The 17,043-nt window shown below is 38.7% G+C and overlaps 1 protein-coding gene across 1 annotated transcript in view; it reads right to left on the bottom strand.

The window, feature by feature from the left end:
* Nucleotides 1-2,481: 2,481 nt before the first annotated feature.
* The window catches only part of LOC103182610 (proto-oncogene tyrosine-protein kinase ROS), a 73,556-nt gene continuing 58,994 nt past the window's right edge, over nt 2,482-17,043 (bottom strand). Inside the window, exons 32-33 of the mRNA XM_042332826.1 lie at nt 13,993-14,159; nt 2,482-3,416 (exon numbers count right to left, since the gene is read on the bottom strand). Coding sequence (XP_042188760.1) covers nt 3,055-3,416; nt 13,993-14,159 — 529 coding nt within the window. The 3' untranslated portion in view covers nt 2,482-3,054. The remainder of the gene's footprint in view (nt 3,417-13,992; nt 14,160-17,043) is intronic.

The raw sequence follows: 17,043 nt of genomic DNA, 5'->3' as shown, positions 1-17,043 counted from the left end.
TCTTAAAAGTTTAATCCTAAAGATATACTGCTGCCAATTTGTAAAGGCAAATTGATATGAAATGATTTATTTGAGGTGGTCACACATCTGGTATCAAATTAACACTGGTTCATTTGCACCTCTGCCGTAATTTTGTTTCACTGTGAAGTGGAGGCAAATAATGTGCAGTATTAATGTCCTGTTTGTAATACCCACAAATCGTACAAAAATGAGGCAATCGCTATGTTTGGAGCAAGTGGTGAGAAATTCCTCAGGTCGCTAATGTTAGCGACTATTATGTTGCAGTACGTAAGCAGGTGTGGAATATCAGATTTTAGTGCTGGCAAATGGTTTAGTGATATCCTCCTTGGCAAATTCAAGTATAAAACTGTTTGCCAAAATAAACAAACAACTAATCAAGTTTGTTAAGGCCTTATCAGAGTTCATAAAGCAGGGAGAAATATGTGCAATATTCAGCAGCTTAGAAGATATTTGGATCAGGGACTATTTAATATCACTTTGTGAGGTGAAGATTGTGAAGACTTTTAATATGCAGTAAGATTTCACAGTTTATGACCAGGATTCCATTGATTTATGAAGGTCTGGCTATTTACATATCTGTTATGCAGTTAAAGTCTGCAAGGAGGAGGATGAAGCGTATTTGTTGCTAATGTACCTACAGACTTGATGGGCAAGATCACCTGCTCTTGAGCGATACAAGGAATACCTTGGGTAAAATTCCAACCGGGTCTAGATTTACTCTTAAGTTAACATTTCAACAACAACAAATTACATTTGTAAAGTGCCTTTAACATCGGGAGGATATCCCAAATCGCTGGAATTTCAGAGTGTAAAGGATTTGGCAAATTGTTAAATTCAGTTTTGACTTTGCAGACTGTTTTCTATTTTTTTTAAGAAAAACAGATTAAAGATTATATCTAAGAACTTCAACAAAGTCTGAACCCTCTGAAATGTTTTGTTGGTGGAGTAATTCTAGAACCAGCTTGAATTTTGTACCAAATTACTCGATAAATTACACTATATTCCTTTCCAGGCTGTGTAAACCAACCTGCGAATACATCAAGAGAGAAGCAAAACTTTGACCCTTCTTATAAAATGATTCCAATCGATCTGCTTGTCTGTGAAAAACAGGATTATACATATGACCTTGGCATCATATGCCTAACACATGTAATATGTGTTCTAAGATGTGTTTCTTTCCAGAATCAGGATTGAAACAAGGTTGTTGTGCAAAGCAATGTAACCCATTATGCAATGTTTGTTCGAATTATGTCCAGAAGTTACGATCAAACCAAATCACAGTAAAACTAAACTGACAACATTTAAACCAGACTTCGACATTTGCAACAGGTTAAAGTAAATTTATTTAACAAAACAATATATACATACTGTACTACACCTACAATAAACTAAACCACATTCATATTTGTTTTGAAAGAGCAGAGTGCTTAAAGGAAAATAACATTACTATACAGATTTCCTCAAAATATAGAGTTATTAATAGTTAGTCTGTGGTGGTTTGAAATAACAGAATAAAGGCTATCATCTAAATTTAATTTCTCATTAGGCTCTCTTTGAGAGAAAAGCCAATACTAAATGGCTGAATAGCCATCATATAAAAAAAAGATTTCCTATTGAAGCCAGTGCAGTCAGCAGTATTCAGTGATTAGCAGCAATTGACCATAGGGTACAACAGACATGATTTCCAGCAATATCATAAAGTGTGAGGTTTGAAACTTCTAAACATTTCAGCCTTTAGACCCAAGCTAAACTTTAGACATTTTGTGAGCACTTCGGGGGGGGAGGCGTGGGGAGGTTGGTTGGAGCAGGGAGGGTGCACGACAGGGAGGGTAGAAGGGTGGCTGAGGACACGGTCGAAGAAGAGGGTCTTAAGATATGCCTTGAAGGAAGCAAGGGAGGGAGCAAGGCAAAGGGAATGTGGGATGCAGTTCCAAAGGACGGGGGCAGAAAGGCTGAAAGTCTGACCGCCAATGATGAGGGAGACGCGTGGGGGAAGTGGAGCAAGCCAGAGCTTGCTGAGCGGAGGTAGCGGACAGGTTAATATGGGAATAGCTGGTCACAGAGGTGGGAAGGAGCAAGGCCGTGCAGGGCCTTGAAGATGAGGACAAGGATTTTGAACTCTATCCTCTGAGGGATGGGGAGCCAGCGGAGCCGGGCAAAGATGGGGATGATAGGGTCGCGGAGACAGTGGCAGAACTGGGCAATGTTGCGGAGGTGGGGAAAGGCGGGGCTGGTCATGGCATGGATTTGGGGGATGAAGGACAGTTGTGGGCTAAACAGGACGCCGAGGTTCCGTATTGGCTCCATGAACTGTGGTGCAGTTAGTGCCTGAGGTAAGGAGGTGCTGAGGGGAGCTAAGCAGGAAGGCCTCTGTCCTGTTGACATTCAACTGGAGGAGTTTGCTCTCATCCAAGACTTGATATCCAACAGGCAGTCTGTGAGGACAGCCGTGGGTGGAGGCAGAGAAGTAGAGTTGGGTATCATCTACATACATGTGGAAGTTCACCCCATGTCTATGGGTGATGTCACAAGAGCGGGTCATGGCACAGATGTGAGGGAGAGAGGACAGTTAAGAGTCAAACAAGAGCCTCCTGACTGGCTCAGTGAGGTGGAGTGTGCATCCATGGTGCCTGAGGTGTGGAGGTGCTTATTCAATAATGCCAAACATTTTTGTGCTAAAATGTGGCAATTTCATATGGAATTTGGTATTGTGAGTCACTTCCGGAAAGGTATGTCACCAAACCCACTGAAATTCCACTCTGACATATTTTACTTTCAAACTAGAGTTTGATGATGTTGGATTAGTAGGATGTAATTTTGGTTATCAGAAGCAATTTATAACTCAGAGGATTTATTAATAAATTCTGTTTTATATTATTACATTTTAGATGTACAATTGCATATTAAAGCCCTATTTCAAATATTCTTAAAAAATCAGATTGCAGGAACCTGAAGAGAAAGGGTTTGTTTATCAAATCTCAGAAGGTTTATGTTACCACCTTCCATATTGGATTTTTAGCCCACAATTTAAGTCTAGGTTCTAGAAGAGATAGATTCAGTTGATCTCCTCCGTGTGTCTCCAATGAGGCTGGTACAGTCTCCGTTAAATACAGTTATAATTGCGTAATTTGCAGAACCTGGGGACATGACATCTGCAGGCATTTTATGATCACAAGTACTATACATAGGAGTATCATCCTGGACTTCTTTATATATCTTTGCTTCACTATCCTCACTAGTCAAGCGTAGGTGGTTTGCCAGGTCCTGATACTCCAAATCATCTGAGGTATTGGCTGATGGCAGCATCATGTAATGTAGACCATCCTTATTGGTTACCGTGGTGAGGATGCTCAGTGAAGCACAATCTGGGTGATCACCATGATCTTCCTCTGCATCTGAAAGCAAAACATTATTGTTTTAATTATCAGTTAACTGAAATCTTCTGAGGTGTCTGAGTTAACATCAGTGATGATAATCCTTCGTTATCACTGGGTCAGAGTTCTGGAACTCCAAACCCACCACCATCGTTTCAGAACTCTGGGACGCTATCCCTTGCGGGGGCATTATATCAATGCAAGTTTTTGTTCTTATTGTCGAGTGCCATTTCCATAGGATTGCAGTGGCTTAAAGAGAGGCCCAACCATCATCTTCTCAGGGCAACCAGAAATGGGCAATAAATGCTGGCTTTGCCAGTATTGCCCACATCCAGAACCAGAGTAAAAAATAACATCCAAGTTTCCTGTTCTAAGATAAATTTATGATCAATTTATAATAGGATTGGTTTACCAAAAATTAATATGAAACATCTATTGAAGTCTAATTTGGGATAATTCTTAATGGAGGTCTTTAATAAGGAATCTGAGTTACACAAATAGAGGCTCATTCTGGTACCTGCAAGTATGTAATGTTTCCACACCTTGCCAGAAATTCTAACTTTTTGGGGTTTAAAAATTCTTTATTAAGGAACTCAGATTAATAAATAACTCAGATAAGACCTCAAATCTTTGGAATCGGGCACCATGAATTCCATCAAATTCCAATTAATTCCCAAACTCTGAATATGTATGTTATAAAAACACAGAGTCCCTGAAATTGCTTCCATGGCTTTTTGGATGACTGAAGTTACATATTATACTAACAATGCTGACAAGGCTTAAAGGAGGCATTTAGAACTGATGCAGGTGTGACTCGCAGTTGAGCTGTATTTCTCTTGTGGAAATTCACATCTGTGCTATTTCAGGTCACTTGCAGGTCTTTTGGTATCTGCATTCCTTCAGAAGCATTCATTTAATGGTACCGGTGTCACACTGCATGTCATTCACAACATTGTCGCTAGGATCAGGGCCAGAGGAAGGGACTCACAAGTTTCGGATGTCACAATATTACAATTTGGAAAGGCTTTTTTTTAGGTTAAAAGTAACATGGGAGGATTTTTACAAAGAAAGCCACACATATAAAAGCCATGAAAGTCACACATATAAATGGCTAACATTTGCTATAGCCACATAATATATCACAGGTCTACACAGTGTGGTATCTGGAGCAATTCTAAGCACAATCTAAGTAAGTAGGTATATTTACATGACCCACTTATATTTCTCTTGAATGAGGGAAAGCAAAGTATGGTGTGTATGCATTGAGGAAACACAAAACAAATCTCAGGAGCAGTACCCAATACTTGGAATAAAGATTTGCATGCGCAATAAAGATTTCAGAATGGATATAATTACCGAACACCTACATGATTCATCCAATATCACTCCTCCCTATTGTGTGTAAGTGTTAAGTGCAGTGTGCCCGACGTTAAAGAGCTATTGGCAAATAGCTGTATGAATGTAACTAGTCTTGCTCGCTGACACTCCACCTCGTATTGTCATAAAATGGATAAAATTAAAGTTTTCATAAGCAACCGTGTCCAAAGACTACAGCAACATCTCCATTATTTTGTAAATATTTAGCTATTCTGCAATACATGCTATGGCTTCTTAAACCTAAAGCTATGGCTGTAATTTAAAGGCCATTTTTGCAAAATATTCTGACATGCTATCATGCAGAACTGTCAATTGAATTATTTCCCTATGGGATAAATCTTGAGGTTAAAGGGTTAGCAGCAATACGCTGACACTTGGTTGCTATGGACTATTTTTTAAAGGAGGTCTAATCAAGACAGACACTTACTCATAAGATTATCACTGTAAGATAAACTTCACAGAAATTAGTTTAGTGAAAATGGGTTAGCAACTGCAAACAGGATAGGGTTATGTTTTTGCTGTGTTTATACTACTAGGGTCAAAACTGATTCACTCCCTGCTGTACAGCAATGTGGAGCTTGATTTATATATTCTGCTCCATATCACATCACATTGAGGTTGCACATGCATACAGCAGCTGGTGTGTTCTTAAATCTTGTTAGAGAATCAGTCGTGTGATCATCTCTTCATTGGCATTAAACAATGGCTCTCTGAAAATTCTCAGCCTGTCAATTGGATGTCTCAGTCACTATACACAGACCATGAGGAGAGAGCCCAGTCCAGTTACTAACTACTGGAATCCATAAAAATTAAACTGTTCCTGAAACTATCTCTTTCAGTTTGGTGTTAGAAGTTACATCTTTGACCACACTTTCGGTCATCTTTCCCCTCCCCATCCCTTTCATCTCCCATCCCTAGCTTGGGTGACAATTCAGCGCTGTGAACCACTTTGAAACATTTTCCTGATGTGAAAGGCACAATATAAATGTAAATTATATTGTATATTAGTGGATTTATAGGGAAATGTGCAATATTTTCATCCACAAAATACACAGTTCACAATAACTTTATAATATATTCTGTGAAGCGCTTTGGGGTGTCACAACAACATGATAACGCGCTATGTCAAAAGCAAGGATTAGTATTAGATAATATTATGTATATCCTATTTAGGGATTGGCCTAAAACTCTCAGCAAAACATCACAAAAGGGATATAGATGGTATTCGTGGGCTTCTCGTCACATATTGTTATTGTAGATTAGTTAAGGTCTTGGTAAATGGTGAATATAAAGTATAATTTGAGCAAATTATGGAAGTTCCAGATCCATATGTATCACTATGAATTGCCTTTGTTGGTGTTTTCTGAGTTTTAAAGTTATGGATGTGAAAAATATTTCAGAGAATTGAGATAGTCAAACTACACTCACATTAAAACTCAACTCTCAGCAAAGGGCAGCTACATGTGTTTAATCACCGTGAGAAAAGAAGTGTCACACCCTTGTTCACTGTTTGTGGCTTCACTACACATCCGTTCACATCTCAGAATCACTTTAAGGACTTGAGCTCAGCAAGCCATAATATTGTGGGCTAAAAGCTTGTTTTGCCTGTGAAGGTTGAGCTGTTCCCTGAGGTCGACTAGACACAAGGTAAAATGAAACTTCAAAGTACACTATCAATCTAACTACAGCACTGTGTTTATAATAGATTTTATCTAACAGTGCTCTGGTAGTAAAGAATAATAAAAGATGAAAATATGGGCTTTCAGGTTTACTGTTTGATGAGCATCTCATCCCTACTTCTGCATTAAAGCAGGTACTAGTAGTAGAATTACAGATGAACCGTGAAACAGCCTAGACTTGTTTTATATGCTATGCGAAAGCTATTTTTGGTGGATAATTGAGGTGGATTGTCACTTTAAAACTATAATGCACTTGCAGATCGTGGAGTACTTTAGTCTCTGTCAGGCTGGAAGGGAAGAGAAGGTGAATGATCTTACATGGGACACTCAGACCCACCCAACTCAGAAGGAGAAAATAGATAGACTAGGAAATTGACAGGCACACACACACATATACACACACACACATATATATATATACACTGTATTTGTAATAGGACAGAGATAACTGGTCTCCCTCTCATGTATGGTCATGGGCACTCAGCCACTTAACATTTCATTTCTCTCTCTCTTTGTCCATGGCCTTTCTGTCTGTGACAATTGGTGATGCAGGGGTTAAGACAAGTGCTACTTCTCTTGGTCTCTCTGGAGAAGAGAAAACCATTAGTCAGGACTATCCAAGTATCCATGTAACAAGTGAAGAACCTTTATCAAATCTATAGTCATTTCATTTTTTTGCTCTATTTTCTCTCCCTTTCAGCACATGGACTGCTCCCAGGATTTGCCAACGGCTGGCTACAGCCACAGTCACAAAGAAGCGGGTACAAGTGATCCAGATTGTCTAGTCTATTAATTTGTTCCTTTCTGTAGCAAAATGCCTCTTCTCCAGCCAGCAGCAGCATAGGTGAGCTGAAGAACTGAACTTGGAACAAATGTGTCCGTCAAAATTGAGACAGCCTGCTGGGCTGTAGAAAGTGTCACGTGTTAGTACCAAGGGCAGCCTGCAGGTGTTTTAAGGTAAATTCATCTCTTTTAATAATAATAATAATCATTTTGATAATAACAATAATCCATTTGATATAGCGCCTTATCACGTCTTCGAGACGTCTCAAAGCGCTTCACAGAATATAATGTAAAGTGAATTGACTGTATATTTAGTGGGAAAAACATGGCAGCCAATTTGATCACGGCAATAATTTTTTTATTTGGAGGATTGTCGGTCAGGACTTTGAGATAGATTCCATTATTTGGGTCAAATTCCACCACCTTGCCTCTAAGTCAGAAAATTGTCAGTGTTAGCTGCAAACCAGGATTTGTAGGCTAACTCCAGTGAAATATTGAGGGAGTGCTTAATTGTTCGAGGTATCGTCCTTCAGTTGAGACATTAGACTGAAGTCCGAGTGTGTTCTGGTGGTACGTGATTAATATCTCTCAATTTTGTTTGTATGATCTTCAACGGTTTAATCCTGAATTGGGCATTTGACAACAACAACAACAATTTGGATTTATATCATGCCCCTCACGGAGTGTAGAGTCTCCCATGCTACCAGTTATGAACAGGTGCTTCTGTTTGTTACTATTGCAATATTATTAACAATATTACGACAGTACTGTGTATAGTGTGGCATTGATCTATTTGTATCTCTGCTCATTTCCCCTCATACCCAACCCAGACATGCTGTAACTCCATTCTGTGCAAGAAAAATATATAATTTTAAATAAGTATCAAAAATATCAGTAGTTTTTAAACGATCAGCAGGTGATAGGTCCTAATGAATATAAAATGAATATAAAATCCCATCCTATTTGAATGACGTAGTAGCAGGACTTTGTTAACCTCCTTCACGGATTAACTATATGCTTTGTGACTAGCAGGTGAAACCTGCCTTGTGCCTGGAGCAGTCAAAGAAATGCCAGCCACACAGCTGCCTATTGAGATATTTTTTCTGTCCTATATACAGTACAGTATTTAACTCATGACAATAAATCTTGCCCCTGAACAGGAGGGAAACTTGAGAGACAAATTCCAACATCATAACTGGCATGTTGATTCTGGCAAGCAGTAACCTTGCACTGCACCATAAACTGAGCTTGGCAGTTACCTCACTTCTATACTGCACAAAAACAATGTTGGAACACTTACTGTCACTGCTTGTTTAATGTACTACCAAAAGTTAGTAAGATTTTATATGTTGAAAGATATATTGCAAGTATTATAAACATCAAAATAAAATCTCTGTGAACATTTTGTGTTAAAATCAAACGGAATCAGTGAACTATGCAACCTGTCTAGAACACCTAGCTCTTTGGTTAAAATTCCAGCCGGGTATAGACTTACTCTATTAACATACCATCTCAGAGTGTGCAGAATTTGACAAAACGTTGAATTCAATTTTAACTCTGAACTAGGTATTCTTCAGTTCTTAAAAGAATTTACTGAAAAATGTCTTCAAAGTTAAAGTCAGATTTAAGACGATTTAAAAATCAGACAAATTCTGGACAGATGCTAACATTTTAATAAAGTAAATGTAAACCTGGGTGTAAATTTTACCCATAGATGCATAGGTGAAGGGTTTTATGTGGTTCCATGTCGAATTCCTGAAACTGAATACAGATATTTCAAAACAAATTTGTTAAAAATATGTCTTAGTTTTTGTAAGACATCAAAGACTAATACAAACACATACTCTGATCTTAAGTTAATGGTGGTTCAAGGAGTCCACTTAGCTCTTAGTTGAATTCAGCTGTAATGCCAGAATAGGAACATAATAATGAATCAAAGGATCAAATAGCACTGCTCTAGTGCACTGGGTGAGTTTTTGTCACTTGTTTTTACTAAATTTCCCTGATTCTTTCCTGATTCATTCATCTATGGACCGATCTAACTACGACCTATTCCTGGCAGGCATCTAATTAGTCTGCTATGAAATGTAAGTCTTGGATCGGGATTTGCTTGGATCAGGATTCGCTTCCTTCAGGAATTCTACAAATCTCCAGATTAAAATGAACAAATTTGTAGATAATTGGAAATTGCACTGCAAAATATTTATTATTTTCTTCTATCCATTCATGTTCTGAATCTCAAGTAGCATTTCAGAGAAAGATTTAACAAGTATAGATATTTCATACATGCGTGATCACTTCTAAACCCGCCCTACCATTGGCGGCCAGGCTTTCAGTCTCTCTGCCCACTCCCAATCATTTTATATCAAGTCTGTTGGAAAATAAACAGGTATAGATTCTTGGGAGAAGGTGACTTGGGGGACTTCATATAGGTGTACAAAGTTTTAAATGGGGTAGCAAAAGAAAACCCAGGTCAATACTTTAGCATCTATCAAGGTAGTAAAACAAACAGACATAGGTTTGGAGCTGCAAAAGGCAATTTCAGAACAGATACCAGGAATCAATGACTGGAACAGGTTGTCGAAAAGGTTGAGGCCAGGACAATGAGACTCATTTAAAAATCAGCTTGATGCAGTGATGAGGGGATGATGAGATGGGTGTTCTCGAAGGATGAGACTGGATGGGCTGAAGGGCCTTTGTCATCCAGACCAACCTTGTGATTTTGTGGACTTTGGGTGTAAGGGTATGTGAGTACAAGGTTCAGTTGTGATGTCCATCAGGCTGCCCATGTGATGAAACTATTTCCTGGATGGGGAAAGTGTGAATTTCATATTTGGCTAAGATCATCATGGCTATAAAACTAAAACATCACATGGAAAAAAAATAATTAAAAGCTTCTCCAGCAGCTGGAATTTATATTAAAAAAAATCAAAGACGGAGCCTTGTCTGAGAAAAAAGCAAGTGACAGAAAACCACTATGTGGGAGGGATGTGCTGCCACCTAGTGGTCATGTGGTTTTAAACACCAAACAATCACTAATTTTGTCCTTGTGATAATTGGTACTAAAGCTAATCACCGCACGACAATAATAAATATCCTACTGTGTTGGACATTTTCCCTGTTGTTATTCACCTCCAATTGGGAACTGAGACTCAGTTAGCAGCTTTGACTGAGATTCCTATGTCTGCAATATTCGCCCCCAAAGTAAAACAGAGGGTAAAAAGGCTATTTATATTTTAAAAAACAACATATACTTTATTTATAATTATAATCTTTGTCGCTTTCTGTCATTTCTATTTACACTTTATTTGAACTCTTTTTCTATTTATTCAAACATTTCTCTAATTATTGTAAATGTTGAAATCTGTCTCTTCTCTTTCTTCGTTCTTTCTTCCAGTTTCCATCATCCATTTACATTGCAAACTAAGAGTAACCCTATTTTATATATGCCAAGTTTGTAGCCAACAAAAGAGGTAGACACTAAAGTTTGAGGTGGTCACCAATACGGTTCTATTATGTCCCAAATGATCTTTGCTCTCTGCATATTTTCTCAAGTTGAGTTTGCTTTTATTTCCTTCAGCTTGCAATCTCCAGCATTGTCTAATAATATAATAGCAAATCATTTGACATCTGTGAGGCATTATATCAGTGTGAAAAGGTTTGCATTTTTCTCATTGCATTTTTCAACCAGATCAACTGGCATATATATCTACAATATATTTTATTGTAAGTATCATTTATTAAATCACAACATTGACTTTTTTGAAATTGTATTTCTCCCCAGTGGGCATTATTCATGCTATTCACACAATGACTTCATCACAGTGCTGTCATCACCTCACTACAATTGGCCAATAGACAAATGTAGAGAAAAATAAATAAAATAAAAATCTGCACAAAAAATCATTTTTGGTTGAACTTATTTGTTTGGCCACAGAAGTCTAATCAGACCCCATCTTCAAGCGCCTAAAACAGAACTGTAATTAAGACAAGTTATTCAACAACAACAACAACAACTTGCACTCATATAGGGCCCTCCACGCAGGGCAGTGTCTCAGAGTCATATTTACTGTTCACTCCCAAGAAAGCAACATTTTGTGATTTCTTCCAACAACCATGACCCAACTGAGAACTGGTAAAACTTACCCCACCACAGTTTAACTCATTGAGTGTTTGAAAATAATTAACCAGAGGAGAGCAATGAGATAAGAAATTCAGTTTTATATTTTGGATAACAACATTCAATTCATTTCAAATTGTTCTTTTTTTAAAAAGTGTTTTGAATCATTCTTTTATATGAATGGCACTGTATGAACGTACGTTGTTATATTTTGGGCAAAGGATTTCTGAGTGGATATTAACAAGTTATTAGGATTAATCCTGGATTTAACAATCAGTATTATGGTACGTCAGCTAGGACAATACATTTGGTTCAGTTTTATTCTGATAATGAGACATGTACTCCAATTGTAAGTTTTGCTCTTTTTGGTAGCATGTGCAGAAACCCATCACCATGCTGAAGAGTATCTAAACAAGCTTGAGAGTTCCACATATGTAAGCTACATATAGTTGGAAACTTCCCTGTGTCTGGAATGGAATACGCACTCTCGCCCTGGAGGGACACACCTTGCTAACTTACTCCAGAGATACTATGCACAGGTTGGCAAGAGCCAAGGTTTAGGGTATATGTTGCAGTACTGCTGGAATTTAATCAGCTAAAATTGAGAGCATTGTCTAGCGACTGCTCATACAATGAGGACTATCCTCCCCTTTAGAATCTCTGCTCCAGTGATCCTTCAAGTGCTATTGATGAGCCATCAGTCTGGGTGGGTCTTGATTACTGTGGATCAGGCTGTCTCAGGAATCAGACTACCAAGACTGCCAGAGAGGATTGACTCGATTCTGACATTCCATTGCCAAACACGTCATTTTAGAGCCAGCTCATCTCCAAAGGGATGCTGCTTCCATCCCTGTCAAGGGAGACAATTGCTAGTGGATCATTTGCACCCAGCAAATGCAGGTCTGAGCCCTCACTAGGTAGATGGCTGATATCAGGAACTTCCTGCGAATTCCCTCAGTCTTCTCACCATAGATTTGGTCGCCATTTTTTTATTTAAAAAAATTAGTGACAGCCACAATTGTGATTCCAAGCCTAAAGGGTGGCATTTTAACTTTAAAATTTTACTCATAAAATTACTTTTAGACCAGCACAGGAAACCCTGTGTAACACGATTGGCTGGATCCAATGTTTCATAAGCAGTGTCATTGTTCATATTTAACTGAGTTAACTCTTCCATCTTTGGGCTGAGACGTTAAAACAAAGAAAAAATGGCCAACTTCCAGGTTGTGAGGTCACTGCTGACATCACTTCCTGAGCACTGCATGCATGCGATGCCCATGGAGTGCAGCTGACATCACTTCCTGACTGCTGTTGGGCATGAAGTCCCACCAATGCCACTTTCTTTGCAAAGTCATGTCAGCAGCAATCCGATGACCCGAGAGACAGACATTTATGAGTGTTGTAAGCCACGTACCGAGCTTCTGGTTAGAACATATGAACAGAAGAATCAGGAGCAGGAGTAGGCCATTCGGCCCCTCTAATCTGCCCCGCCATTCAATAAGATCATGGCTGATCTATTCTAACTCCACCTACCCGCCTTATCCCTATATCCCTTAATCCCTTTAGTGCAGGTCCAGTCTCCTGTATTGGGCAAATCAACATGAAGTGTTCATTCTCTATTGCTTAGTTTGGGTCAAATCAAATGTCTAATGAGATGGGCGATTCATTTAGAATTACAATATTGTAAAACATTGTGCATGCTACTAAAACATGTATTAATTACCATAAATAGTTTTCATTGTTCTCATTGTGTGTCAGCCTGGCTCAGTGGTAGCACTCTCACCTCTGAGTCAGAAGGTTCTGGGTTCAAGCCCCATGTTGGGTCTTGAACTCATAGAGTGAATCTAGATGACAAATCCAATGCAGTGCTAGGAGTCTGTTGCATTGTTGGAAGTGCTGTCCTTTGGATGATATGTTAAACCGACGTCCCGTTTGCTTCAGTTCCCACGGTACTGCTCGAAAAGAGAAGGCAGTTTCTCCCGGTCTCCTGGCTAAAATTTGGTCACTCACTTCATGGCTGTTTGCGGGACATTGCTGTGCGCAAATTGGATGCCGCATTTGCCCACAAATACACAGTCACTCCATTGCACAGTAAATCCTGTGCAGTGCTTTAAGACGTCCTCCTGACATGATAAGGCACTGCACCACATGCCAGGATTATTATTATTATAAAATCCTATTAATTTATCTTCATTATGAAATATGTCCCTTATATTCTCTACTAATCATCATTGTCTAAATATAACAGATTATAGGAATTTAATATTTTTAAATTAAAATTTGCTTAAGCATTGAGAGAATAGAATTTAAAATGTTAAAGAAATACTTTGAAACCATATATTTATATTTAACACTGCTGGTCAAATCTTCACATGATGTGCAGTACACTCAAAGAGCTACAATGGTTCCTAGAGTGAATCTAGTGTTAAATTTGCTGTTTTTAAATTTAGTGTAATTGTTCCATGCAATTTATGTTGGATGTTCAATTGCATAAAATTCATGGTTTTCATTCAACTGCAATAAAAGAATGAATGAGGAGCAATCAACCAACCTTTGTAGTTGGATAGAAGGCAGCTTTCACAAGACACATCATGTCAGTACAAGGGAAGAAAACAGAGCAATTGATGTTTGGACTCACTTTCAAAAGCCAGATTTATGATTCCTTGGGGTCTGCTGTCCTCATCACTGACAATGTGACTGCAGACCAAGGGAGACTTCCTTAGCTGCTCAAGCTTGTCCTGAATGTAACGAAAGCTGGGTCTTTTCTTTGGCTCTCTGTGCCAGCATTTTAACATCAAGGAATATCTGAAACAAAATGAAAACCAACACCAATTTCAGACACCTCAAACACTTACAACATTGTGTGAACCACCACAAAGTATAGCACTATAGCTTGCAATGCAACAAGATTAAATGGCTGTTATTTTAGAATGGATTTACTGAGAGCGGAATTGTTTTTTAACACCTGACACGCAGAATCAACTCTAAAAACTAGTAAACAAACAATCTCTCGCTCAGTAAGGTGATCTCTTTCGCTTCCTGCTCCTAGAATACCTAAGAGCTGAAAGTCATCCACCCTTGCCATTAAGGCCGAGCCCCAGGCTTATATGTACAGAACTGTATGGAGGATGCTCACAGTGTGGCTAATGATGCAGAACACTAACTACCTGAAAAAGCACATTCAGCAAAGGGAGGAAACAGTCCTGTAAAAGAAGATAGTGAAGGGATGATGGGTTGCTGATTTGTGAGGTGTGAGGTTAAGGTGTGCTGAGAGCAATTGTCAAGACTCTCCATTTCCATGTCAGTAAAGAGCTAGGATTGACAGATGTGAATACAATGGCAAAGTGATTGATGCAGCATACATTCCTCTGGTCAGTTTACATCACTCAGTATGCCAACGTTTTATGTTAAAATGTGCAGGTATGATGCAGGTAAAATCAAAGTGAATTCCACCTTGAATTTAAAATTGTGGTCGAGTTAAATATTGCAAACAATACTTCTAAATAAACTCCATGTACAACAGATACATACATAATGTATATATAATAATAATAATAATAATCCTTGCATTTGATATAGCGCTTTTCACGTCGGGAGGACGTCCCAAAGCGCTTCACAGAATATACTGTAAAGTGAGTTGACTGTATATTTGTGGGCGAACGCGGCAGCCAATTGCGCACAGCAATGTCCCACAAACAGTTATAGATTGAAAATGACCAATTTAATTATTGTTTTTTTTTGGAGGGATTATTATTAGGCTCTGTGTGGAGTAAGGAAACTTGCCCAAGGTTTCGCCCTCTGCCTGGAATTGAACTCGGGTCTCTCGCTTGCAAAGCGAGTTTATATGTATATATAAAACATACAATCATGTTTCATTTATGTTTTAAGAGAGCTAGATGTTTAAACTATGCCTTAATTAAATTTTGAATTATTGGTTTATAAATGTAGTCCATGATTTCTGGGAAAGAGACTTTTACTGTGCTTCCAAGAGGCCAGAGTCAAGATATACCCCTACTCAATTGTTAATAAGCACATATTCCAATGCAATTTCACACATACACACACACATACAAACCACCACTCATTAGATGGCTTACTGGATACTTACCATTGTATCCATCAAAAAAACAACAACAAATTTACATAGCATCTTTCAGGAGGATGATCCAAGGCACTGATATCCCAGAAATATGATTATAAGTCATTTATTCAGTTTGAATAAGGGAAATTGCTTACCCAGGTTGAAACTTCATATATGGAGATCTAACTATATTCTTGGCCTACATCAGGAATCCGACTACACAAAGTCAGTTTTCTGATTTCTTCCCCACTGGCAAGTGGCTGGCGGACTGAAAGAAGGGGCTGTGGGAATTGGAGGCTAGGAGCAGCAGAGATGAGTTTAGGTAAGTGCTTAAGGGTGGAGTCACTAAAGGAATTAGGAAGAAAGTTGTGTGTATTCCTCAACCCATTTCTTGTGGTAGTTACATTTTCCCCCTACATCTTAACCATTATGATGGGGAGCATCGAACAGGGAGAAAGGAGAGTTAATACTCTGTGTTAGTCATCGCTGGACTGAAGTTCTGCATAACCGCCCAGTAGACCATTACCAAGGATCTTTAAAAATTGTTTATAAACTACATCTAATGTTGTGGTTCCAGACGTCAGAATGGTGGAAACATTATGTCAGGTCAACGTAAATAACATTCCACATATCTAGAAGATAAACTTGACCTATTGTGTGTTTGCAGAATCATTTGTTTTGTGGACAGATTCCCTCTGAAATTGAAATATCCTAATAGAATCCAATCCATCTCTGTGAAATGAAGCAAAACAGCACAATTTGGTTCATATTTCATACTTGCTTTGAACCCATTTCTATTAAACTTTATTATTTTAAAACAAGCTGAAGAAAGATTTGCTATAATTGGATGAATGCAAAGGAAATTCGAATTTTGAAATCTCGGAATCTGATACTTCCAATTGTAAAATGATACTCCCTAAACCACTTAAAACAACACTGTCCAACCCAATAGCCACGGGCCACATGAATGCCAGCGTTCGAGATGTATTGACGTAAGAAGGCGACAGAAGATCCATTTCAGTCCCGCAAGTTGAAACGCAAGTTGATTCATCAATGTGGAAGTGGCCACATCTGAAAAGCAAAATGGCCATAACTGGCAGTGGCCACTGGTTGGACAGCATTAACTTACAACATAAGAAAGCAGAGAATCAGAAATGCCAATTGCTCCATCAAGGCTATTCTTTCCATGAACATGCACAATCCACTCTGCTGTGAGCTCCAATTCACCATTCTGGCTTTGAAGGAAGGTTCCGCATATACTTATCCTAATTGCCAATGGTAACAAGCAGAAATTCCTTAGAGAAAAATATGTGTCAGCCTGGCTCAGTTGGTAGCACTCTCACCTCTGAGTCAGAAGGTTGTGGTTCCAAGGGCTACATCAGAGGCTTTGAACTCATAGACTGTTACTCCCTCCATAGTTAATATTTGTAACATTCAAACTGGCAATCCACTGTAATGCTGGGGAAAGCATTGACATTAAACCAAAGTCATTGTCATGTTCAGGTGAAGAAAAGATTAAAGAAAAGATTCCAAGGCACGATTCAGAGAAGGGAGGCTAACAATCTTCCAGATAAAATTGGACATCCATTCCACGGCTGTTTGTGGGAC

Source organism: Callorhinchus milii, unplaced genomic scaffold (genome assembly GCF_018977255.1).
Source record: "Callorhinchus milii isolate IMCB2004 unplaced genomic scaffold, IMCB_Cmil_1.0 Scaffold3, whole genome shotgun sequence".
NCBI lineage: Eukaryota > Metazoa > Chordata > Chondrichthyes > Chimaeriformes > Callorhinchidae > Callorhinchus > Callorhinchus milii.
Note: the sequence above shows the minus strand (reverse complement) of the source record. Positions and strands in the feature narration are given on the sequence as shown.